Source organism: Trachurus trachurus (assembly GCF_905171665.1).
Source record: "Trachurus trachurus genome assembly, chromosome: 6".
Taxonomy (NCBI): Eukaryota; Metazoa; Chordata; class Actinopteri; order Carangiformes; family Carangidae; genus Trachurus; species Trachurus trachurus.
This window is the reverse complement of record NC_139897.1, coordinates 19,845,879-19,872,481: the sequence shown is the minus strand read 5'-3', so window position 1 is coordinate 19,872,481 and position 26,603 is coordinate 19,845,879. Positions and strand designations below refer to the sequence as shown.

At 41.6% G+C, this 26,603-nt stretch overlaps 1 protein-coding gene across 2 annotated transcripts in view; it reads left to right on the top strand.

The window, feature by feature from the left end:
* The window catches only part of osbpl5 (oxysterol binding protein-like 5), a 40,197-nt gene extending 28,907 nt beyond the window's left edge, over positions 1–11,290 (top strand). For both annotated transcript variants that reach the window (XM_083973206.1, XM_083973205.1), the window contains 17 exons: positions 252–455; positions 1,309–1,393; positions 1,524–1,686; positions 5,313–5,526; positions 5,703–5,887; positions 6,027–6,108; positions 6,844–6,942; positions 7,151–7,247; positions 7,421–7,519; positions 7,945–8,042; positions 8,185–8,274; positions 8,632–8,768; positions 8,964–9,143; positions 9,238–9,367; positions 9,623–9,737; positions 9,833–9,935; positions 10,546–11,290. In XM_083973206.1, the coding sequence (XP_083829332.1) occupies positions 252–455; positions 1,309–1,393; positions 1,524–1,686; positions 5,313–5,526; positions 5,703–5,887; positions 6,027–6,108; positions 6,844–6,942; positions 7,151–7,247; positions 7,421–7,519; positions 7,945–8,042; positions 8,185–8,274; positions 8,632–8,768; positions 8,964–9,143; positions 9,238–9,367; positions 9,623–9,737; positions 9,833–9,935; positions 10,546–10,681 (2,217 nt within the window). In that variant the 3' untranslated portion in view covers positions 10,682–11,290. The remainder of the gene's footprint in view (positions 1–251; positions 456–1,308; positions 1,394–1,523; positions 1,687–5,312; positions 5,527–5,702; positions 5,888–6,026; positions 6,109–6,843; positions 6,943–7,150; positions 7,248–7,420; positions 7,520–7,944; positions 8,043–8,184; positions 8,275–8,631; positions 8,769–8,963; positions 9,144–9,237; positions 9,368–9,622; positions 9,738–9,832; positions 9,936–10,545) is intronic.
* Positions 11,291–26,603: the final 15,313 nt, after the last annotated feature.

Below are 26,603 nucleotides of genomic sequence, written 5' to 3'. Positions count from 1 at the left end.
ACTATCTTGAATTTCCCTGCTAGGGATGAATAAAGTATTCTCTATTCTCTATTCTATTCTATCTTGTGAACCTTTTGGTATTTATCAGCCTTGATGTAATTTGCAAATCATTTGTTATACATTCTTTTGCAACTCTGCAAAACATCTCATCTCATGGTGAAATAACATCCCACTCCTTGGGTTTCCTAGATATTCTCATACTGAAATCAAATGATCTCTCTCTTTTTTTTTTTATCCATGTTGCTCTTTAGATACGTGGCTCCTTAAAGGGTTGGACCAAGCTGTGGTGTGCCCTAAAGCCTGGAGTTCTTTTGATCTATAAGACCCCCAAAACGGACCACTGGGTGGGCACCGTGCTCCTGAGTGCATGTAAGCTGATAGAGAGACCCTCAAAGAAGGACGGTTTCTGCTTCAAGCTCTACCACCCACTGGACAAATCCATCTGGGCAGTCAAGGTCAGACATGTTTGTAGGCTCAATATTATTTCCATGGCTCCAGTAGTAACTGAGGTAACACTTTGTAATAATAATAATAATAATATTACACACTGTTAAGAATTAGTTAAGCATTAATAAATACTAAATTCTTCATTTATAATGCATGAATACTCACTAGTATGTAGTTTATAAATACAGTTAGTGCTTATCTATGATGAGTAAAACATTCTAAACTGTGTTTATAAACTACATACTAATGCTTACCGCAATAGTGTGTACTTATTATAAAGTGTTACCGTAACTGATAATCAGGACTGCTTCAGTGGTCTTGCTTATACCATCTAAGATATAAATAAACAGAATTATTCAACACAAGGATAACTGTACAACTATTATGTCAAGATGTAAGTGTCAGGAAAGTCTGATTTTGCTCTTTTGCAAGAGGGGTTTTGCTTGTATAAACCAGGTATAAACACATGTATCTAAGATTAGAAAGATTCTGACATGAGTGCCACCTAGTGGTTGTTTTGTATTATACAGTTGTGTAACAAGCACTGAGCTGTTAAAAAAAAAAGAAGCTCTTTTCCACAGATTTTTTTTGCTGTTGTCTAACTGATGGTACTTAATTTTTTTCAGTTAAGCAACACAGGATGAAAAAGCAATTAATTTAATGCTGTTTTGTCAGCAGTCGAAAAAAATCTATCTTTGAGTTAACTCTCACCACTCATAGTTTTAATTTTTAAGTAATAATATTTCTGTTCAGTGCTCCATTGTGCTCAATTCTGGCCCCTCAGAGAGCTATTTATTTCTGTTGGTACAACATAACTGCAGTTGCATGAAGCATGAGTCACTCTTTCATCCATATGCTCAGGGTCCCAAAGGAGAAAATGTTGGCTCCATCACACAGCCTCTACCCAGCAACTACCTGATCTTCAGAGCTGCCTCAGAGTCTGATGGTGAGTCTGGTGTGCGGTTGCCTCAGCGGGAAGTGTACGATCTCGCATATTTAATTCATTATTTTCACAGGCAGGATTTATTCAAGGTATTCCAATCCTTTCCATCTTTTAAATGTATCTGTCTCTTCAGGCCGGTGCTGGATGGATGCCCTGGAGCTGGCTCTCAGCTGCTCAAGTCTATACAAGCTGACAGCCAAAGCAGCGAGGGAAGGAGACATCAGCACGTCTTCAGAGTCTTCCCATATACTCCACCTGCTGCAGTCTACTGCACTCACTGACACGGAGCTGCTACAGTGAGTAATATACACTCAGCTGCATACACCGAAAGTCACTCAAATGTAAAGTAATTCAACTCCATTTCACATTCATTACTTGCTGTTATTGCATTGTCTACATTTCCTGTAATCACACTCCAAGTTGTTACATTTGCCAATCTACACACAAGACTGTTGGCATTGCTCCCAAACACATTGACACTTGTCTTATTAATGCAGAATCCAGAAATTTCCAGATATAAAATAGAGTCTCTATAGAATATCTATGCTCAGAATCACATCTGTGGAAACGTGACCACTCAGAGATTTTCTTTGCTAAATGCAAAACACCAGCCCCCGATGAAGGTTAGCCATGTTATGCTATGTAGTGCTAGTAACATCATATGTAATTCCTTTTTTTTCATATTTTTTGGGGCTTTTTTACCGTTAATGGACAAGATAGTTGAGAGAGAGAGACAGGAAATGGGAGGCAGAGAAGGTGGGAATGACACGCAGGATAGGAAAAGCTAGGTTTCCAAAAATATTATCTGAATATGTACCCACTGAACAAAATTACAGTTTAAAATGCAATGACAAATTCAGTATAATCACACTCTTTTACCACTGTCTTTAGGAAGCTACTCACTCTGTAATGTATGTTTACACTAGACAGGGATAGTATTATTTAGAAATAGAAGATCCTGCCATGATTAATCATAATCAAGGTTTGACCGTAATAGTTGCCCAGTTGCCCAAGGCAACCAGCTCCTGACCATCAAACATTTAATTAAGTTAAGGGGCCCATTTTGAAAACCATGTTTCCCGTCTTCAAAATAATTAGCAGTAATTCTTTGGTTTAAAATAGAAAGTGAAGTGGAAACTTATCCAAGACTTGAAAGGTCTGATGATGATAAACAAACAGAAAAATCAAAGTCGAGTACAACAGAGTCGACACAACTGAGTCCTCATTTCAAAATAGAAATGCATCAAAATAACTTTCCAGCAGCACGTCGCCACATTGTAACGACAAAATCAAAAGCTGATTTACCCTTGAGAATCAATTCCTCTGCAAATGGAACATCTCAGCAGTGTCCCCGTGCTCAGTCTCACATTGTTTCATTTTGCTTTGTTAGCGCAGGTAAAATACACAACTTCAGGATATCTGTGGGCCTTACCTGTGTGTATGATCTCTGTTGTCGGTGCATGTATGTCTGTGTGTGATGATAGAGAGGAAAAGTGTGTCGTTTTTTGTTGACGAATGTTGTGGAATAATTGCATAGAATTGCAGTGTGACTCCTCTCTTGTGCTCAACAGTGCAGAGCATTGTGTGATGTTGTCCTAGTTTGATCCCCTCATGTAATCATCTTTTTTTGCATTAGAACATTAGGATCCAGTAAACTCCTTGAATTGAGCTCAGCTTCACTGAGTGTACAAAAAAACCCTGTGTCTGAAACTCTTCCAGCCAGGATTTGCTGCTGACAATTATGTTCTCTGTAAAATCTTCTGCTTTATAAGGAGAGTTTGAAATGAGAGACTGTGGCAATTCTGACTACGAACGTGAACAGCATCCATTTTTAGTTTGCTGTGAAGATAGCTCTCTCTTAAGGTACAGCTGTTTGTTGCTGTGAATTGTATTGTTTCTCATGAATTTGTAATAATATTGGTTAAAGTGCCTCTGCTGAGGATTATTCAGTCTTTTCATGCACCACTTATTCCCCCATTTCTGCGTGAACGTGTGCATCAGTGTCTGTGTACTGTTTGCATCATACATTAGACGTCCTTTTTTCTCCCCACCCCTCTCCTCCCCTGGTTACCTCCTCCATCCATCCCAGCTTTCCCTCCTCCCCCTGCTCCTCCCGCCTGCATCCAATCGCAGCAGCCCGTGCAGTCACATGACAGACAGAGGAGCAGGAAGATGGAGTAGAGTGTGAGCCATTCCCCACCCAGAAAAGAGACGGCAGCAACACAACCGTTGCCAGCCTGCACACACACACACTCACTCTCACTCTCACATGCACAGTTGCACACAGACAGAAACACACACACACACACACCCATACACACATTCAGGAAGCAGGTGTGCCAGAGAGACGGAAGCGGCACTGCACCTTTTTAGACAGTAGATTAAAAACATAACCACCCACTCTGGAGAAGAGATAAGGACAGACTGTGTCTCTGGTTGGACTATCTGCTAACATCATTGATGGTGTGTTGATTTCTGGGGGAAGAGTTTGTCTGTATGCTGCATGTCTCTGAGGTAAGACAATCTGCTTCTGTTCCAGGGCGTGTTTGGGTTAATAAGTAACATCACTGGTTGGTTAGGGATTCACAGAGTACGCAGGAATGTGATTGTGCAGGTTTGCCCTGCTGAGCCCTCCAGCATTTTGAAAATTGAACTCTTTTCCATTGTTGTTTGCTCAAACAAGCCGATTCCTTGATTTCTGTAACCATAATAATCCCATCCCTGAATGGTGGTTCAACATGACACACTACAGTCGTCTTGCACGTCATAATGTTTGACTGTATTTGTGTGGACTCTAAGCGTGGCTTAGATATGCTTATTATTAAAAATGGCTTTAATGTGTGTGACAGTCTCTTTGAGAGAGTCACACACTGAGTGTGCTTTGTACAGACGTCCACTGTCTGGATCTGTGAAACGGCTGTAGGATTTGAACAGCAATGTTTCTTCATAGCTGTCGATGTAACCTTCACTCTTTTCCCTCTGCTAGTCTCACTTCTCCTTTCTTTGACCGTTTATAAGCTGATGTGTGGCTTTCTTCTTCACTGTGTTTCTCTGTTTTAACTTTGCTCTGGTTTGGTAAAGTGCTGACTGACCTGATGTCTGGGTTTGATCTGTTCAAGAGTGGAAAATTCCACAGTGAGAAAATAATAATTCTGCACCAGATGCAGTTTTGAAATTGCTGTTCTTAAACTTTGGTTTGTGTGTATGCGTGTATGTGTGCATTTGTGGGCGTGTGTGTACTCTGTGTGTGTGTGTGTGTGTATGCAAAGTACCTGAATGTGAATGCATTACCATCTTTGTGTACAGTGCCCTGATTGTAGCCCGTCACATTCAGACCAGGTTAATGGGAGGTGTGAATCATGGGATGATGAGGATGAGGTAGTGCCCTGGTTGTCCCGGCAACCAGACGGATCAGGTTTACCAAATTCATTCAAAAAGCTTTTTATACCTCTGTGCTCGTGACAAACAGGGTTAGAGGTATTATGTTTTTTTTAGGCGGTCTGTCTGTCCCCTTGTGAAGGCGTTGGGGACCAACAAACGTCCATTTGAAACAGGATGTAGGGATTACATTTCATCAGGGTCACAAGGGATTTTTTTTTTTCGGATTAAACAAATTAAACAAATATTCACTTTCACTCAGAGATGCACTGATCAGATTTGGGTGGCCAAATGTAAAAGTCATGGTGGCCAATCAAAATCTATTGAAACACTACCATTAAAGATGTAAAATTGTTAACTCCGGAAGCACCTCATTAAGTTCTGATGTTATTAGTCTTGGTATGTGATCTTGAACAGCATTTCCTCAGTAGGATTTCAGGGCTTAATCAGCGAGTGGATGTGCAGTAGCAGGGAAATGGTTTAGTATCAGTGTCGCTAAATACAGTTCTAACCTTGTTGTTCACTTCTCCTCTGTTACTATTAGGTTGAATGACACAGTGCTGCTGGGCAATCACCACATGGATCATGACGGCTTTTCGGACAAATCGGAGCGCGAGGCTCATGACGACTGGGACACTACGGCCAATGAGAATGGTGGGAGGCTGACGGAGGAGAGCGACATGGACCAATCAGACGAGCTGTCCCCGGGGCCACAGGCCACAGCCTACGTAGAGCAGAGCACAGAGGAGATGGCGGAGGTGAGGCCTCAAGTTCATAGATGTGTATGCAGAGAGCTCCGCCTTTAATTTGACCCATTTTGTTAAATAAAACAAGGAACATTGTACAGTAGTTGTCGTAGCCAATGTTAGTTTATGTATGGACACCATCATCCTCACTCATGTGCCCCTTCCTCTGTCTATGTGTCTTACTTCAGGCCGGTGAGGCGTCCCAAGTGGAAACTGTGTCAGAGGAGAACAAAGGTCTGATCTGGGGCCTGCTGAAGCAGCTGCGGCCGGGCATGGATCTGTCCAAGGTGGTGCTGCCCACCTTCATCCTGGAGCCTCGCTCCTTCCTGGACAAGCTGTCTGACTACTACTACCACGCTGACCTGCTCTCACAGTTCGTGACTTAAGAGTCTTATAAATAGTTTAAAGTAGAAAGCGTGTGTGTGTGTGTGTGCATATTTTAATATTTCTCTTCAAAGAAAGACAGATGGAGAATCTCTTCACAATTGTGTCTCGCTGTCCCTTCACCACAGAGCTGTGCTGGAGGAGAGCGCATATGGTCGGATCAAGCAGGTGTTGAGATGGTACTTGTCTGGTTTCTATAAGAAGCCTAAGGTAAGATTTGTTCATGCCCAGATAGCTTGTTAATATTCTCATCCTTGTTTTCTGCAACACCTGTTCTTGGATAAAGGCTTTTATTTTAAAGATGATTAAATTAACTACAATTAAATAAAATCTAGTATAAGTATGGAGAGAAGAGACCTAAGGACCCAGTTTTCAGCTGATTACCAGACCTGTCAATGGATGCTTCCTCATTCTGGTTTTCAGTTTGTAGTCACTCTCTCCTGTCATGCTCTGGGATCACTGAATGATTTTTTCTTAGTGTTAGCAGTTTTTAGACCATTTTTTCAGGTTCACTTTCCTCTAACATGACATTCTGTGACACTGCATTACTCTGACACTTGACAAATGATTTGGTACATGGTCAGTCTCTGCAATGAAAACTCATTTCCAGTTGTTATGGATTTATTTATTATAGTTCCTGTACATTCAACATTTTTGGGGCTGATGACCTCTGAGAGACATGCAGTAGGTTGAGACCAGTCTTAATCTATACTGGCGTTTGTCTGCTGAATTACCAAGTGCAGAGTGCAGACAAGTGTCTTCCATAATGCTTCATGTCTGCGACTTGACTGTTTTAATCTGTGACACTGTGGGTTGTCCGCATTGTAATTGGTCCACATCACCGGGTGTTGGTTAACTGTAAAGAAACAGTAATCTTGGATAGAAATGAAAACAAATATTGATCTTACATTGATACTAATGCTGCCGTCTCTGTTTTTCTCTCAGGGTCTGAAGAAGCCTTACAATCCAATTCTGGGAGAAACATTTCGTTGCTGCTGGCTTCACCCTCAGACCAACAGCTGCACTTTCTACATAGCCGAACAGGTTAAACCAGATTCATAACTGAAACGTGCACCCGGATGTGATTCATCCCATGTGTGAAATGTTCTGCACAATTTGACAAGCACACAGAGCGCACACACACACACCTGTGAACGGCAACACGTGTAAAATGCAATTCATGCCAGAGGATATATGACACCTCTCTTTCTCACTCTGCTGCTCCAATGTCTGCCTCCTTTCCCCCTGCCAGGTGTCGCACCATCCGCCCATCTCTGCCTTTTATATCTGCAACAGGAAGGATGGTTTTTCAATCAGTGGAAGCATCCTGGCCAAGTCCAAGTTCTATGGTACGCAGTATTATACAATATATAATCAGTATAGACCAATGCACGACAATGCGGTTAAAGGTTTGAACAGCATTTTGGAGTCGAGATAAATTCCCAGCCTGGTTTCAGAGGCAAAATCAATGGCTCTCAGTGTCTCTTACATCATGAGCGTCTCCGTCCTTCTGCTGTGACAGGTAACTCTCTGTCGGCCATCCTGGACGGCAAAGCCAGGCTGCTGTTCTTTGGCAGGGACGAGGAGTATGTCATCACCATGCCCTACGCTCACTGCAAAGGTAACAGGTTTACAGAAGATAATGATGACCATAACCATCACTAAATCTGTTCATGCTCTCGTTGCTACGTTACCACCGGCCCTATGTTCCCATGACAAATATAATCTCCTTCATTCTGCCTCATCTCTTTGTATACGACTACTGTGAATTGTATTGTGTGGAGAAGATACTGTAGAACAGGACAAAAGGTCCATTGATGCTGTTACATTAATGACAGTCTTACATAACCAAAGATGGCTCTAATACAATACACTTAATACATTGCTTAATATATAAACTCGCCTATCACAGATATTACGATAAGCTGAGTTTGGGCTGTAAGGTTTTAATATATTATATTACAACACTGTAACTGGCATTTATCCATCCAATAGGAGGGTTTTGCATTCTGTGCTGATGATACACTGTAATACTGTCTCCTGTAGGAATCCTCTATGGCACTATGACACTAGAGCTCGGCGGGAAGGTGACCATTGAGTGTGAGAAAACAAAATGTTTCACAGAGCTGGAATTCAAACTAAAGGTATATTTCCAAATAATTGTCTGTGTAAATTTAGCTCGACTAATTGTTTTTTTTCTTGCTTTGTGATTTTGCTGGTTCAGTAGTTTGCGTCTAATAGCGTTAGAGCAGTTTTAGTGAAGGTGTTCGATGACTGTCTCTGCAGCCTTTCCTTGGAGGCTCCTGCTCCGTGAATCAGATCAGCGGGAAGATCTTCGTGGGAGAGGAGCTGATGGCCAACGTCGACGGACACTGGGTGAGAGTTTAACACTGTCTCTGCCTGCTGACTCCAGTCTCTTTCCCTCTCTGCCTCTCGCTCCCTGCCCATGACAATTCGGTAATTCTCAGTAGTAATTAGAGGCAGAATTGGTAATTAAAGGTTTAAGAGCAGCGGGGACACACAGTAACGGTTTAGAGGGGCTCTCACAGTTCACCAGAGACTGTTGTTGTCTGAAAAAGAGAGGGAGATTTGACTACACGAGCTGAAAAAAATTAACATCAACATTATATTATATATATTGTCTATCTAATAAAGTCTATCTATAAATTAACATAGTTAGCTGTGGTGTCTGTGTGATGGTACTGAACATTTTGTTGCCTTTGTTGTAATCAGGACAACGAAGTGTTCATTCACGAGAAGCGCTCGGGCCACCAGGAGACGCTGTGGAACCCTAGTGCAGACATCCGCAACAGCCGCCTCAAGAGACAAGTGGTACAGATGGAGCAGCAGGGAGAGTTTGAGTCTGAAAGGTAAAAACCACACAACTGTGTCAACACTTGATTTAAAAGTGGATCTTTGGAGTAAACAAACAATGGAAATGCTGTAAAAGAGCATTTTCACAACAAACATTTTTACCTGCAAAGGTCGGGACTGGTAACTAGTAGGATTAGTCGTTACTTCAACAACATGTACCGCATTTGCATCTGATTTCACTGTCTTGGCAGACTGTGGCAGCACGTGACCAGTGCCATCATGGATCGGGACCAGCTGCGGGCCACCCAGGAGAAGTTTGTGCTGGAGGAAGCTCAGCGGAGAGAGTCCAGGGAGAGAGGAGAGAAACCCTGGATCTCACGACTTTTCCATCAGGACCCCGTCACCTCAGAGTGGACCTACAGGCACCTGGAGTATGAACACGCATACACCAAGCAAACATGTTCTCATTCAACCAAACGTGATGTGCACAGATTGAACTAACTAACATGTTGTCATGTTTGGCAGCACGCGACCGTGGGACCCCGAGCGCTGCCTGGTTCAGTTCGAGAAGGACGGAGTGATTCAGACACACGAGAGAAGCCAGAGACAACACAACGGACTGTCCTTCAGCCACAGCTGGGCCAGCCAGCAGAAGGTCAGACAGACTAGTCACAAAATACCAGAGCTGTATTTCTGTATCATTACTGCTTTGTCACTGACATTTTGTCATAGTGAAGGCTGCTTCACTTCCTTTTGCCGCTGACATTTCAGCACAGACATCAGCCCTTTTCATCCTCACTTGTTATTTGCTACAGCGATGCACAGAGAGTTAAATTTCATCCCGATCCAGGTGTTGTCATATGTGAAGTTTGAACTACTTAAAAGTAAAATCTCCTCTACCTCTGCCCAGGCTGAGGTGAATGGGAAGCACAGGAAGGCCAGCAGCCAGCCGTCCAGCTGCAGCCAGAACACAGAGAGCAGCAGCACCACGCCAGAGCCCACACACGAGTCCTCGGACAATGAAGGTGAGGTGCATACACACACACAAACACACACCTCGCTAATGCACATTTTTTTAATGCATGGCCCAAGTCTTATGGCCTACCTGCTCTGTGCCCAGGCTTTTCAAACCAGTGTGCACGGTGCAGTAAAGAGGTGAAGGACATCGCTCTGATCGAGGCTTCCATCACGTCTATACAGAAGACTCAGCAGGATATTCAGAGGTGAGAATAAAACTTTTACACATACATTGGTAAAGACAGAAGAAGACAGAAGTAAATATCCTTCCAAAGAGTAATGATGTTACTGAATATTTACTTTTTCTGTTGTGCACAAATTAAAGCATAAGGTGTCATGACTGGTGACTGACTTCATTTTGCATCGACAAACAATTTAAATTCATAAAATGACTATTTGTTTCACGGCATGAACAAGCACAGTAGTTTGTGTTTATTCCTTTATTGTTATTGCATGCATGCATATCAATCGTTCAATTGTTGGATTCAAGATGTAATTAGAACCTTGTAGATCTACCGGGTTGTGTTTTGAGAGATTTTTTGTGCTTCTATTGTAGTGAGTTTCTTAGATTGAAGGACAATTCCAGTGTTTACATGTTCATTTAACTGTGACAAGAACTGAGCCGGTCAACCAAACGGTGGCTTTTCCTTCTCAGATCAGTTTTGTAACTGAAGGATTTTCCTTAAGTCTTTAGAATATAACCACAAATCTGAAAAATAAACAGTCTCGAAATGCCTTATCCTTTAAGACGTGTCAAATAAACTGCAGCTGAACGGTCTAACACGTGTTCTTCCTGACCCTTCTCTCTCCCTGTAGGAACCTGGTGGCTCTGAGTCGTCAGCTGGCTCGTCAGAGGGCGACAGAAGACAACGTGTCGATAACAGGCCGTCACTGTCTCATCCTCTGCGTTCTGCTCCTCTCGCAGCTCCTCCTCAACTACGTCTTCACCTGAGCCCACTCCTCAGGGAGGAGTTTCCCTCTGGCACTGATCTGGCATTAGATCCCTCCATAAAGCACAGACTCTAATCAGCATAGGGGGGCCGGACAGACCTCGGATCAGTGTCAGGGGAGCAACTTTGTCCCTTTGTTTCCTCTAAGAGGGGAAGAGCACGGACATTATAGCAATAAACACAGCCACAGCCACCGCCTGTCAGTCATCTGCAGAGAGGAACGGCACCCCCTAGTGTAGCCAGACTGAAACACCACCGGCACCCATGCACTTTGGACAGGAAAGGAGGGATGAAAGGCAAGCGCGGCTAAAAAAAAAAAAAAGATGAAATGTATGATTAAAATGAAGAATGATTTTGAAAAAAAAAAAAAGAAATGACAGAGAGGATGTTTCACCATTCCTTAGTGTCTTTTTATATTGCCCTGCAATACTGTTTATCTGTGAGTGTGCTTGTATGTGTGTTGTTCATACCTACCGTAGGCCCTATGGGCACAGGCAGATCACCGCTTGGACTTCTCCTTCTCCCCTTCCACTCCAGATTTTGGGCCTTAACGCTGAAGCCAAAAAAAAGAAGAAGCAGAAGAAGAAGAAGAAGAAGAAGAAGTAGAAAAACACAACGTAAACAAACGAAGACGGAAAATCTTCCAACAGTGCAATTCTTTGTGTTTTGTATCGATGTACGCTCAAATACACTCTGTCTCGTCTTTTGATGATGATGATTTTACCAAAACAGTATTTATAATCTGAAAGATCAAAGAGTACTTGTTTACAGGGAGCACTGTGTGTGTTCGTAGTGACACACAGGAAGGAAGGATCATGGGAAAGAGGCAGGGCAGAGAGCCAAACAGAGTGTCTTTGAATTTGTGTGCCTGTAGTGCTGTAACTGAAGGGATAATAGCATAGCACTGCTTTGGTCTAGACCACGACACTAGTGTGTACAATCAGTTATGTAAAGAAGCAGAATGTGGGGGAAGAAAGAGAGAACAAGTGGAAAAAACAAGAAAAAATGTTGATTCTTTGGCCTAATAGAAGGAGTTTGAGTGTGTGCATCTTGGTTCACACCATGTTCAAGTGACTGTTTGAAGATGTAAACACTTAGTAATGAGTTGCTTGTTTATTCTTTTAATCAGTTTGTATATATTTGTCTGACGGTCATTGTTTCAAAAAGAGATTTCAGAATGTATTTATTGGGTGATTAACCTTGATTTTCCTAATCTAATTCAGCTTGGAGGACAAAGACCAGGGGTGACAATCACTCTCCCGTGGTCGCAGGGGGTTGATCATACTTTATGTATGTGCGTGCGTATGCGTCAGTGTGAGGGAGCACATGTGTGCGAGTAAGCCATTACGAGTTGTGCTAAAACAGAGCCGGGTCTGTGATCTTGGTTTTTAGCCCCTAGAATTTCAGTCGCCATTGCCAGTACTGATCTACCTGACGGGAGGGAATCGGAGAGCACAAGAAGGACGTCGACTCTTTGAATGCTTTTATTCACACTTTAATTTTTAATTATTTTTTCTTTATTTTCCTCTTTTCTACTCTACTGCCATGTCGTTGGGATTCTACATGCCAGATATTTTTGTCATATGGAACAAAACCACAGAGTAATGATGTTGCCCGATGTTTTCATTCATACCTGTTGCATACTGTAGCACTACAGTAAAACATTTTAACCCTGCTGCTGACTTGACTCATTCGTGTCTTTACTGTAAAAGGACAAGTGCATCCACTGTCCTCAAAAAAAAAAAAAGTATTTGAATATTCTCCACCAGAGGGAGATGTTGACGTGGGCAAAATATTCGTCATATCTTGACTGAAGCAGCCGGGCTGCTAATTCCAGGCATTATATTGGGTTTAAATGAAAGACAGTGTCAGACTAGACAAAACTACACAAAGATCTTTGAATCCCTTGATGTGACAAAGATCCATGCAGCAGCCCACACACACACACACAGACACAATACTCAGCAACTTCTTTTTTAGACGGGGGAGGCAACATTTTTGGTGTAAATTACATGAGAACTGTGGTGAGTGGTTGACCGATGTGGTTACTGTGTAGAGCCGTGAGCACGAGCCTGAGAGTTGAACCTGAGCAGGTGAAAATCTCTTGGTAGACGCCACATGGATCAACAGATCTACCACACACAGATTTAAGCCCCAGTGAGGGGTAGCAGGGTTGTGTTAAAGAGTCTCGTAACAGTGCAGTAGGTTTGAGGAGTGATTGATGTCCTGAAGTACAAGTACTGTATGTAGCCTACATGTTAAGATAATGTTATTGTAACATAGTTACAAAGTGTGGATTTTAATTGGTTTAAGTGGTTAGAAATTTATTTTAGAAAATGCTCATGTGTATGCAAATTTCTGCTGCCTGTCATGACAGTGTATGTGTATGGCCCTGCTGCTGCCCATTTCATGGTGCTTTATTAGAGGAAGACGCCAATACTTTTCAACTAGTGATGCCACTACACTACTGTCCATAAACATTAACTAAAACAACAGCACCATATTACATATCCCAAAAAGTAAAATCACAGAGAAAAGAAAAGAAAATGATTTGGGTGACACTTATAAAGTTAAACAGTCCTTTATTTCCTCTTTAATCCTGTGTGTTGATGTGAGCGATGGCACAACAGAGTGTCATTTTGCTTTCTAGAGAATCTCTTTGAAGTGTGATTAGGTGAATACCTGACATATCAGAGAGTCAGGTCTATCCAAACAGAGATTAAACTACTGAAGAGGAATGTGCTTGTGGTTTAGTGCTCACTGTAACTACTTGGAGCCTTTGGTGTGGTTCAACCTGATATTAACTTTTCATCTGTCACCTAAAGCATTCTATGTATTATTAACCACATACAAACACTTTTATACACCGAAGGCTACACAACTAAAACTAATAATCTAAACATCAACACAGCCTGCAGCGATGCTACATTACACTGTCATTATTCAACAATAATGATAAAAAATACATTTTATATAGGCACATTTCGAAACACCAAATGTCACATTACAAGGCAGAGTTAAAACAATACTACAATGAATAAGGAAAAAACATAATAAAAATAAATAAATAAATAAAACACAATTAAACAAAGGAATATGGTGACCAGAAAAGAAAAAAAAAACAATCCTTCTGGTCATATGCCAGAGAGTTTTGAGGCAGGATTGGAAAACGGGAAGAGTCAATGTTATTGGTTAAAGGTGAGGATCAGAAACTTGAAGTCTGAAGTATTTTACTGGAAGTTGATGAAGTAGGGGTGACGTAATTAGTGGAGGAGGTTCGGGTGATGATACAGGTGCAGTTGAAGTTAGTGTGTGGACTTGTGAAGCAGACTAAAGAGAAGAGATTTGCAGCAGTCTATGCGTGATGTAACCAGGGTGTGAACAAGAACTGCAGCAATACTGGTCTGAAAGATGGGTGGAGGTGATCAATGTTAAATGAAAATAGACCGAGCAACATTGTTAAGGTGTGCTTGGAAATGCAGTGTGCTGTCGAGAATGACACCCAGACTCATGACCAGATGGGAAGGGGGAAACTGAACAGTTATGAGTGGTGCAAAGCTGCCAAGTTTTGTCAAGGCTGGTTTGGTACCAATGGTGGGAATGTTGTTTTTTACACATTGTTGAGAACCAGGCTTTGATTTCTTGTACCCAGTCGGAGAGGGAGGTGGGCGAGTGGGTGAACATGTAGAGCTGGGTGTCATCCACATAGCATTGGAAATGGATGAATTTACAGTGGGTGGGGGTAGGTTTGGTGGACACGTAGAGCTGGGTGTCATCCACATAGCATTGGAAATGGATATTAAATTTACAGAATATATGACTAAGCAGGAGGAGGTTAGTTGATGAAGAGCAGGGGCCCCAGGACAGAACCTGATCATGGAGAACACCGGACGTAACTGGAAATGGGTGGGATTGGGAAGATTTGAGTTGGATGAACTGAGTGCAGCCACAGAGATGTGATTTACACCAGTTCAGGGACGTGTGGTGGTGATTCAAACGGAGGCTCATCTGTCAAGGAGGATGTTATGAGAGATGGTGTCAAAGGCTGCACTAAGATCGTGGAGAATGAGAATGGGTAACAGTCCAGAGTCACCATGAAAGAAAATGCCATGCATTGATTTTGCCCCCTATTTTGGTTCAAACTCCCTGAGCCACTCTAGATGAACTTTCATTTCAATCTCCACTTTATGTTGGGGTCAGAGCCAGGGGTCAGCGCCAGAACAATGTGTCTTACACAAAGACACTTTATTGGGGCAAATACTGACTGAAGCAAAGGGTTTATATCCAAACTTCACTGGGCCAATAGCAGTCCAGATTCAACTGTATATCTCAAAAATCCATATTTGTACCATCATTTGTTTCTCTCTAAAAAAGAGGTAAACATGGTGACGACAGGGAGGGGAAGCAGCAGAGTGGGCAGTTTGGTAGCAGGGTAAAGATCAAGGGGTGATCTCCTCCTCCGTAGCTTGTTTCCATTCCCCAGAGTTAGCTGGATGTTTGAGTGGGTGCACACTGGACCATTGTGCTGCCTGACAGCATGTGTGGGGCTGATGGAAGGAGTGACAGTCCGAATTAGGCCATTGGAGTGTGTGTGTGTGTGTGTGTGTGTGTGTGTGTGTGTGTGTGTGTGTGTGTGTGTGTGTGTTTATTTTCCAGGCAGTAAGCAATCCGTCAAAGGAGGTTCATTTCAGCTTGTGTGTGACATATTTAGTTTATAACACTTTCTCCTCCTGTGGATGGCTCTTTGTCTTTGTCCATGTGTGTTGGTGGGTCTCTGTTTACATCTCCTGGCACTGGATGAATGAAGGGTGCAAACTCTTCAGCAGACACAGTGCAGGAAACGTTCAAACATCACTGTGTCAGACGGAAGGAGACATCAGCCACCTCGACTTTCTCCTTTTTTTTCTCTTTACTTAAGTTTCCCCCTAATAAACCAACACATCCTATACAACAGTGACATAAAAAGGTTCATATTGTCTGATTAGGATCCAAATATCTTAAATTAACCAATTAACAAAGCAAGCAATAAAATACAATGTATGCATTCATGATGTTTACAGGCTCCACTGTTTACTTCAGCTGATCATCAGAAGACTTAAATAGAACAAGTATTTAAGACCTCTGAACAAAGAAAGATTGTGTGTTAAAGTATTATGTAACCTATTTTATGACATTTCACATCTCCAAATTTAGCATAGGGTCATGAGAGTGGGGCTGATCTATTCGTCTTACATTGCAAGAAAACAAAACAAGTGTATTTCAAAAAAAATGTTGAGCCGCTGCATTAAATCAGAAACAGAAATTGGTCATGTTATGAACAGTAACATGAGGTGACTTTATATTACCCATTACTAAGCCCCGCTGAGACAAAAATAATCCTCTTATTCTCTCTCCCTGTGATCTATGCCCTCTCCACCCTCTCCTCCTCCTCCTCTGTAGTTTATCCCCAGGTAAACTCGGTGTGAGGCCAGCTGCAGTTGGGTGTGTCTGGTTGTTTTGGCTGAAGTGCAGCAGGAGGCAGGTTGGTTCGTTTGCACTGTCAGTTGCTGTGTTGCAGCAGTTAAGGCCTGTCCCGTCCCACAGAGGCTGAACCATGTTGGGGTGGGGGGGGGGGGGGGAGGCAGGGAACTTGCCCGGACTTGTCTTCCAGAGGACGAGGGAGGGAGTCTGGACTGGCAGTCTGGGGCACCCTGAGGCAATGTGTGTGCTTATCTCTGCTGCTGCGCAAGATCAGATGTTGTCAGGTTAGCTCCGCTAAATAAACCTCTAAATCACCGTGCGCCCTTGATTTGAACAGTAGTGTAATGTAGGGAGCAACGTTTAACCAGTAAGTACAGTAAATTAAGTACTGCACATTTACAACAGTTTGTGTTTTACTCAATGTTATCCTCTTAAAGTCATTTTGCTTGCTTGTTGCTGAGCTTTTTACAGTAACACATGGTCATCATTAGCAGGTGAAGTTTGCTTAGTTGCCATGGAATCACAGACCCTAAAACTTTCCATTATTCTGTGTACTTAAAGCAGAAGTAAGCGATCCGGTCGTTTTGGCTAACTTCCTTTTCAGCCGATGGAGTTTGCAGTCCCCGCCCTCGTCCCTACGTCACCACATTCACGCGCATCCCTTGGCTGCACACACAGAGAGGACCGCCCCTTTATGCCGTTCTCTCTCCTCATTGGATAAAGGTTGTAGGATACAACGAAAGTTTTATCCTGGGCTTACAGCAGAGCAGAGTGACTGACAGACCCGTGTTTCAGACCAAACACTCTATATAAGTGATTGCTGTCGGAAGATATAGCTAACTATTTAAAGGGACAATGAGGAGTTTCTATTTGGTTATAAAAAAGTCTCACGTTAATGTGGATGAGTCTATGCCCACACTTGTTAATGGCTCCATTTTCGATAAATATATCGTTTTGTCTCTATCGTTATTTTGTTATTTTAATTAATGGTGGAAATGCTGGTCGAGCCGACCAGCGTTTCCTTACTTTCGGTTTTGCGGACGCTCATGAGAATAACGCCGCCGTATTGCCGTTTATGGTCGGGACTACGACGGTAACTGAACCTCTTCGAACCTCTGACTTTAATTCTTGATGAATGAAAACATGAGTCTGTCTTGCGCCGGTCGAAGAGGCTCATAAGTGTAGTGTGAAAAGAAAACGCTTCGCTTTTCCAAAACTCCTCGTTGTCCCTTTAAGACTTATATTAACACAAACATTCCGCTTACTTCTGCTTTAAGGAGCCTAGCGTCACTGTTGGCTTAAAATTAACGCTAAACCTTACACTTCCATACAAAATAACATAAACCAATAGTCTATGTATTTACTTGTATTTGATTTTAGACCCTGTTTGGTGTCAGTGTAAGACAATCTCTGTAAACTTTCGTTTTTACTGAGCCTCACCTGCTCTGTTTCCTTGAAGGGGTGATGAAACCAAATTCAAATAACTCGTTAAACTTGGCCTTTGATGATTCAAAGAATGAATCATCTGGCTTCACTATAAAAAACCCTTCTAGGCAAGTACTGATTTGTTGGGACGACTGTAACTATATGCCCTGCCTACCTCTCGCTATGCCAACCACCAACATCATGCAAAGGATGCATGGTGGTCCTCTTGTACAGACAGGTAGACGTGACCTGTTAAAACGAGGGCAGCCAATGAGAACTTTTTCATCTTTACTTTAATAAAATAAATGATTCATCGTAGCGGAGTTGTGAAATGTCAAAAATAGTGAGTCTCTCACCAACCTATAAAACAAGTAGTGATTTACCTGTACTTGAACTCGGTGAGAGACTAACCACCCATTACACAACCCACAAATACAGTTATTACAAGCAGTGCACTGTCATGCTTTGATTTGTTGCCATGTTGGCCCTGTGTGTGTGGGTTTTTTTTAATGCAGAGCTGCAGCACTTGTTGAGTCTTGTCCTTAAGCACTTATCCTGTCCCACAGTTTAACAAGACAATCACACACTAAGTCAAAGGGTATTTATTACCACACACCCATCAACACCACTCTTTTAAATCACCCATAGAAAAAAGGCCATCGTGTTCTGCCCAAACAAAAGCAGAGTGCATAACACAAACAAGAGAGAGCAATACATAATTTTTTATCACGTGAACGGAGAAATGACCTTTTACTTGTACAGTATGTTCTGTATGGTATCTAAATCAACTCTGTATTTACAGATCTCTTCTCTTCTCTTCTCTTCTCTTCTCTTCTCTTCTCTTCTCTTCTCTTCTCTTCTCTTCTCTTCTCTTCTCTTCTCTTCTCTTCTCTTCTCTTCTCTTCTCTTCTCTTCTCTTCTCTTCGTCAAACAGTTGCTGGTGATCTAATAAGCAGAGGAGAGAAAGCTGTGACATGAGGTCACAGCTGGTGTGTGTGTGTGTGTGTGTGTTTGAAACCCTACACAGACGTCATACTTGCTACCAGGATCAGCATCAGCATTAGCACAGAGATGTGACAGTTTGTTGCCAGCAGGTTGTGATGTGATGTTTATGAACAAACATACGCATTCATCTGGACCGAGTTTTTACGCAACCCTTCTACTGTAATAGGAAAATGAAATTGAAAGAAGAAAGAACATTGCACTGACATAAGAAACATATAGATACACAAGAACACCAAACATCTTCCTTGACATCTTCCTCACACACACAGTTTTACAGTGTGTGTGTGCCACTGCCAGCTCACTATGGAAAGATAATAAATTGCATTGCACTTACACAAAGTACAGACAAGCACACACTGTACATGCACCCTTCAGATATCCTACAGTAGGAGCCTTTGTTACAGGGGCCGTGTCCTCTGTGGCGAGATTCTGACCCTAGTTATAGACACAATAAGTGTATGTATGGGTGTGAGACTGTGTGTGTGTGTGTATGTGTGTTACTGTCATCCATGTATATACACACTGTATGTGGCCTGCCCACTCAGCTCTTCCGCCCATAGGCCCAGATTCCAGTGGACCTCCCTGCTCGGGTGTTGGAGGGGCTGTTGGGGCAGGAGAGCCGGCTTTGAAGGAGGCTCCAGTGACTCATTAGCCAACAATCCACCCACCCTTCATGTCCTCTACACCCCCCGAACATCTCCATCCTCGTCCCTGCCCCTTGTCCTTTGGCTCACATAGCTGACATGGACACACATACACACACGCACACACACATATGTGATAACTGGCTGAAAAAAAGGAGATTCTGTTTCAGCAGGGATTGTGCAGACTCCCGCTGTCCCGCAGTGAAAGACCCCTCTGTGTGTGTGTGTATGTGTGGTGCTGTCAGTGTGCACTATGACATTCATACGTGAAAAGCCACAGCATTAAGTCATCTAATGTTTCACAGTTTTAAGAGCATGTGGAACTACTTTTTTGCCAAGATATCATCTTTCATACTTAAATGTTCCAACTTTTCATATGTGTATAAAATAAAGGGGGGAAATCCTAATCTCTGGCTCCATCTCTCCTGCTGGAGTAATGTCCATGGGGAGTGTGTAAAGCTACACCACAAACTCCTGTTCCCACTGCTCACATGGGCCATACACCCACCTTTGACTGGTGTGAACACAGATCTGTGCACCTCATGGGGAAAAACTAGACATCTGCGTCTATGTTTTTGCAATTGGTTCACAGGATGTGTATGTTTTTAACATACAGCAGGGTGTCGGCATACAGAGCATTCATTAAAGATGACATCCATAGGAGATGACATCATAGGGACTTCTCGTCTGGAGCGCAAGGAGCAAAATTACATTTTCAAATACATACTGATTCACAAAACAGAATAATAATTTGTTTCTGCCTTCATGGGAAAATGTTTCAGACAGAGTCACACGTAATGGATTTTGAAATAAGTACGGAGAATACTGCAAAGCTCACAGCCTGCGCCCAGTTTTCAGTCTGATTTAATGTGAAATGTGAAACAGGGTGGAGGAGACAAAGAGTCACTGAGGCTGCTGGCACCGATCAGAGCTGAGTGTCACTTTTTTTTGTAACTTGCTTTGCCTTTAAATTTCTTTCTAGTTAAAAAATAAATAAGGAAAAAACTTGTTTGTAAAAATGTGGATTTATGGTACGGTAGAAGAATATCTGTGTGTACAATGCTGAAGTGTGTTTGCACTGCATTCTAAGTGTGCTGTCTAATTTGATTAATGCTGACATCTAATATAACCGTAGCCTATTTGGCAAAAGGTTGCCATGATACTCAGTCTCAGGGCAGCATGTGGACAGAGAGGACCATTGTGAATTCCCCTGCTTCTTGGGAAAAACCCTTGAGCGATGAAAAACAGGATTTCCTCTTATTTTAGGCCTTAGTCTTCCCATTTCCTTCTCCTATAGGAGATTTGTAATAGGCAGCCACTCAAAACTCTGATATATCAGATAAATCCAGCTTGGTGTCAGCCTTTCTTTAAATTTCCATCAACAGGCTTTTACACTGCTGATATTTTCAACATCATGAAATCAGAAGCGATGCACAGGTGTAATTAATGACAAGAATGATTCCCCCTGTGGCTTTTTTACTATAATGTTTCACGGTGTTAAAAAAAAAGGCCCTTTAACAGATCCAAACACAAACTCAAAGTTTCTGCACCATGTCATGTTACTTCTCAAATGATCAACGGAATATAGCTGTATTTCACAATTAAGTTAATATTACATCATCATTTGTGTTGTTTTCCACATAGTTTGTGTAGCTGTGTAAGTCACTGCTAAACATTGACATTTTCTACAGTTTATGTGGTAACCCATAACCAGCTGACTCTACTTATATTTATACTGCTGTGGCTAATGCTACGACTGCACCACAGCTTACAGTATCTCCTTTTGAAATAAAAATGTATAGGTCTATTAATGTTTATTACAACTTACATCCTTATTTTTACCCAAGTTCGCTGCAGTTTTTATTGCTGTATTTTTATTACACATTTGATGATTAAAAATGATTAAAAAAACAAATGAAACTTGGTGTCACTCTCTGTTCCTGTCTGCTTTCTGTGTGTCGGACCAGAGTTTCCTCTCTCTATCCATTGATCAACCCACGCGCACACACACTGCTCCAGGACGGCTGCTGTGAGATCACATCCCCACAGCGAAGGTATGCAGACTCGGAAACACAAGCCTACACCCTGATCAGCAGTGGTTAAACACCATCCACTGTCTGAACAATACACCTCTGCTGTGTGGAGCTATGATTGATGGAAACATTTGTTGCCGGGTCAATACCACACTGCTGAAGTGATCAGGGAGCCAGAGCCAAGCAGCAAAACATGTAGGACTCAGGACAGCAGGAATGCATTGTGTGAGAACCTGTGCTCTTACGAAGGGACTTTCCAACTTCCCTTAGCTTGTTCTTGTTTGCATCTCAATGAAATGATCTAATCACCCTGTAAAATATATGCTTTAGTATTAGATTAAAGTAAGTCAAAATAACTTTGACTTACTAGCATGTGTGCGTATGTTTGGCCTCCTCAATGCATGTCCTAAATGAAACCAATTCAAAAGCATTGTTACATTTGGCCAAGAAACATACTTGTCCTATCAAAATTAAATTAAATTAAATTAACATTAACTGCTAGTTTTGGCCTTCAAAATCATTCATGTAAATCCATGTATAGTCAGTCACCTCAAATATTTATGTAGCACAACTGCACATCATAAGTTATGTTAAGGCACATTAGAAAAAGAGAAGGTGTAGACCTTCTCTTAGTAGTAGTATTTATAGAAACCCAACAGATCTCATCAAAGAGCAAGCACACATGGCAACAGTGGCGAGATAAATATTTCTCTGAAGAGGCAAACATTTCTCGACCAAAAAAAGGAATCAGAAAGTGAATGCAACATAATAAATTGTCAACAACCTTTGCAGCTGAGTTTGTCCTAAACTTTGTGATAAATTTGGCCAGAAACGTCCTATTAAAACTACACAATCTCAAGAACAATCAGGGCTGGTAAGGCCGAACTTTAACTTGGGGGAAGTAGGCTACAATAATGGTCTCCAAACCACATTATTCAGTCAAAAAAAAAGAACGTCATAGAAAAAAAAATATAACCTTTACCAAATATCATCATCTTTATATTCTGCAATATTTACACACCGGCTTCACCCAGTAAACACACACAAAAAACAATAATGCAACATCTTAGCCCTATGGGCAATTCGATGCGCCCCCCCTGCCCTGCCACAGTGAAACACCGCCCGTGCAGGGAGGGGCGCAGCGCTGCCGCAGAGGGGCAGTGGAGCAGGCCCACTCAAGGGGGTGGATCTGACTACACGCAGGCGTGGCTCACAGTCGGCCATATGAGGACGGGCAACTTGCTCTGACTCTGGCTGCAGTTACAGTGCAGTAGATAGGTGATCCAGTCATCTGCACTAAAAAAACGATCAATAACTCTGTGTAAAATAAATCAATATGTAGCTATTACTTTAACTATTTGCATAATGTCACTAAAATGTTACTTTTACAAAAAAATATATATTATTAAAATTATCCGTGATTCTAAATATGCTGCATCATAACTGCATAAACGTTCATAAAAATCAAACCGTTTTGAAATCGGACAAAAACTGAGTAAGTTGTGGTCATTATAGCAGAATATGCACCATAGGCTTAATGCTCTGAGGGAGAGAGTTGCCCGTTCCAAGATGGCCGCCGTACTGGCTACGCCGTGTCTTTGGGAAACAGCTGGGGGTGAGTCATCTAGTTCTTATATATATCTATGGGCCCACTGGCCCGGGGAGCAGTGGGACATGTGGTAGCGGATACCACAGCAGCAACAGGTGAGTGATGTTGTAGAGAGGGAACAAAAACCGTGACCAATATGAGTTCTTCTGATAGTTTTGCAGAGTGCAAGCGCCATGCCAACCTTGTCCACATGCATTCACCCATCTCCCATCACATAAATGTAACTTTTAACTTACCGTATCCAGTCCTCATTTAAATGAATGTGCGTGTGCGTGAGTCATTGCCGGAGAAGGTGAAGGGGTGCATGGAAAATCCAGGATACTTGAAAAGAACAAAAACTGCCATTTTGGACATAATCACATTTGCTTTAGCTGCTAAATTATAGACTTCTCACGGGTAGTATTAGCAAAAATAGTTAGTGAATTTAACATCATGAGATTATCATTTGCATCAGTCTCAAGTTTACAGATATGGTTTACAGAGGTAACTTTAGCTCATCCTCCCAACTTCTGAACAGTACAAGGCCAGCTTTATTATCTTACTCTTAGACAAAGACTAACATTAAGTTGCATTACACAGTGCCAGTAGCAACATAAGCATTAGCTGCTAAAGATTCAAAGTTTGGACAGTACAAGGCTATCACTAACTGCTAAACCTCTCCTAGTGTTATTTGGAAATTTCAAGGTTAGCATTGGCTGCTAAGCTGTGGACATTAGGCCTAACTACACACTTATCTTGAGACTTGACTATGGTAGCTACTCAAGAAGCTCTCAATGGAAAACAAAAGTTTAGTGAACAAAGGCTAAAAATAACATTTATTTATGTTATTTCAGGCATTTCAAATTTACTCACAAATATGCCAGACCATCATCAGAACAAAAGTATGGATGTAGGCCTGTAGGCTACTGACACAATTGTACACAACTGAAAAAGAAAAAGGGCTGTCCGATACTCAATAACTTTTGCAAGTTAACAAACAGAAACCCATGTAGGTTTAAGTTAAACATAGCTTTTCCACAGCAGAACTACAACACCCAGTCACTTTGCATAGAGTCAGTAACTACCTGGAGCAGGTAGGTCAGGATACAGGCATGTGTGGTTGTTGTTTCTTTTTTGTTCTCATCTCCTCTTTCATATTTTCACATCAGAGATCTAAAGGACACATTTTTCAGAGAGGAAACATGTGATGGGCAGACCTAACAACTAACATGTAAAATGAATACAAGGATACCGAAACAAATATGATAGCTTTATTTATATAGAATTATTTGCATCTCTATTGGACTGTTTAAATTCATTACGTAATTATCAGAGTTAATCATCACAATGTATAACTATCAGCCACAACATTATAACAGGTGACTGTTAATGTAGTGTCTTTTAGATATTGTTTAAAAACCAATGAGCAATGGAAAACAATTTAAACTAAAAAATAGGTATTAAATCACACTACAGATTATTGTTTTCAAAATGAACTAGTCACCCGTTTTAATGCTGAGGCTGATTATGATGCATGTTGTTTCGTGCCCCGTGCAAGCTCATACCATTTCTTTAAACATTGCGGTTAGTTACATTTCTTTTTCCCATGTTTTCAGAACTTATGAGATATCACCAGACTTTCAGTGGCTCCATCAAGAGGCAGCGAATTGGACTGGATATCCCTAGCAGGAGGGAAACTGTGCAGTGGTGGTTGCAATGACATTGACAATGGTAAGCTATTTCTTATTGCACTATTATAATGGAATAAAACAAATGTTTGAATGTGTAAAATAAATAAATTAGACCAATCAGGTGGTAGGCCTAAATATAACTTTGCTGTGTGTAATGTGTAATCTTCGGCTGTGAGCATGGTTAATCTTTTTTCATAAAGGGTGCCGCTCCATTTCTTTGCTGATGTCAAACCATTTCCGGACGGTAGAAAGACAGAGAGAAAGATAAATTGAAAATCATTTAGTTGAGTGTTTGTGCAAGGAGTAGTATCCCTCTTGAAAGATCACTTGATTGGGTTTTATCTGGTATGTTGTTGGCTTTGGTGTGGCACAGGGGAATTTCCTACATCCACTTTTGTTCCCCTCAGCGAAGTCATCTTCTATTAGTTGCAATATTCTCTATGCTGGAATTTTCCCTCCTTCCCTTTATGCGCTCGTTTATCTTTCTTTCTCTTTCACTCGCTTGCCTCTTGTGCAATATCTACGGTGAGCTAATTTCCTCTCGCCCTGATAATAGCTCTGGACCCAGGGTCATGATTAAAGGTTATTACAGCCATTAATTTCACCCTCAGTTTCTTGTCAGGCAAAGTTGATCATGTTGCCACCTCATCTGCTGCACCAACAATCTGATGTAACTCACTGTAACTCATGTGACTGACAATAAGCTGTGGTGTTATTTGGTGGGACTTCACTATCACCATGACCTCAGATTTCCTGTTGAGCAGAGATGATTTTATTTATTGATATTGCGACAGAGTTCTTTTTGAGCGGAAAAATGTGGCAATAATCAGCAGCTTATCAGCTATAAGTTTCAGTTTCAACTGATCTTGTTGATAAGATAGAAGGATTTTTTTCTTTATTTCTCAACAGGTAAAACCCTCAGACTCAGCTCGGACCATCAATAATCTAACTAATGTAATGACACTGGAGAAAAAAGTCAAATATATCAGATTTCTGAATTTTTCTCTGTGCTAATGGTTTTATTGATCATTTGTTTACAGAAGTGAGGTAATGGTTAGCATGTAGGCTACAGCACAATGATGAGAGAAAACATTTTACTACCATTAGATATTTCCACTACAATTTGATCAAATGCTTTCTCTGCATCCGGAGAAAGCACACAAAACGAGTCTGAATCATAAATGATCAGACACCAGTCTGCTTTTAATAGACCGGGTTTGGTCTGGATGATAGATCCACAGTTTGTTAATATTATTTTTCCATCCTCCTCACTGCAAACACTTCAGCCTAGATCTCAATGTATGCAGCAGAGCGATTAGTCCCTGACTCCAGTGGATTTTCCCCCCTCCTGAGTACTAGAGAAACAAGGGCTGCCTTTTGATCTGTCTGAAAAGTAGTTCATGGATTGTAGAAGATTCAGCAGCTACTGCAGACGTTCAGCTCAGCCAGAGTAATTGGGATATCTTATTTCTTTGCCTCTTTTAATGATGACAGGACACATTAAGTGCATTGAGATGTTGCATGGGGCTCTTTAAAGCTGTGAATGATAAGGAAAGAATGGAAGAACAACAGATTCCTCTGTCTGCACATGTGGTAATGTCTGTAGTTGAAAATGTAATATCATTTTAATTTAAAGGAGAAAACTGTTTGGTTTCAGTTGTTTAATTTTAAGTCTCAATCCAGTGATTTATGTTCAATAGACATTTGTTAATGTAAAAATGTTGAGCTCTGACCGATGTCTCACATGAGACTTCCTGGGACATGTAATGTTATTGTAATCTGTTCTTGCTCATCTCTTCACACACCCACTCAGGCAGGTGCTGGTAACTGAACCTCCCCTCAGGAGCCCAGTTAGACTGTGATCAAGACCCCTGAACCCCAGCTGCTCTGCTCCTCTGCTCCCAGTCCCATCGTTCACTGTGATCCACATCTTTCTGGTATTGACATTTTTAAATGATTGGTCCTGGTTGTATCTGGCTATTGTGGTGTTTGCTTTGTCAAACCTCAACTCTGGAGACTTTCGCCCCCATCCCTACACATTGGAGCTTAATGGAATTTGATCTGTTTTGACCACAATA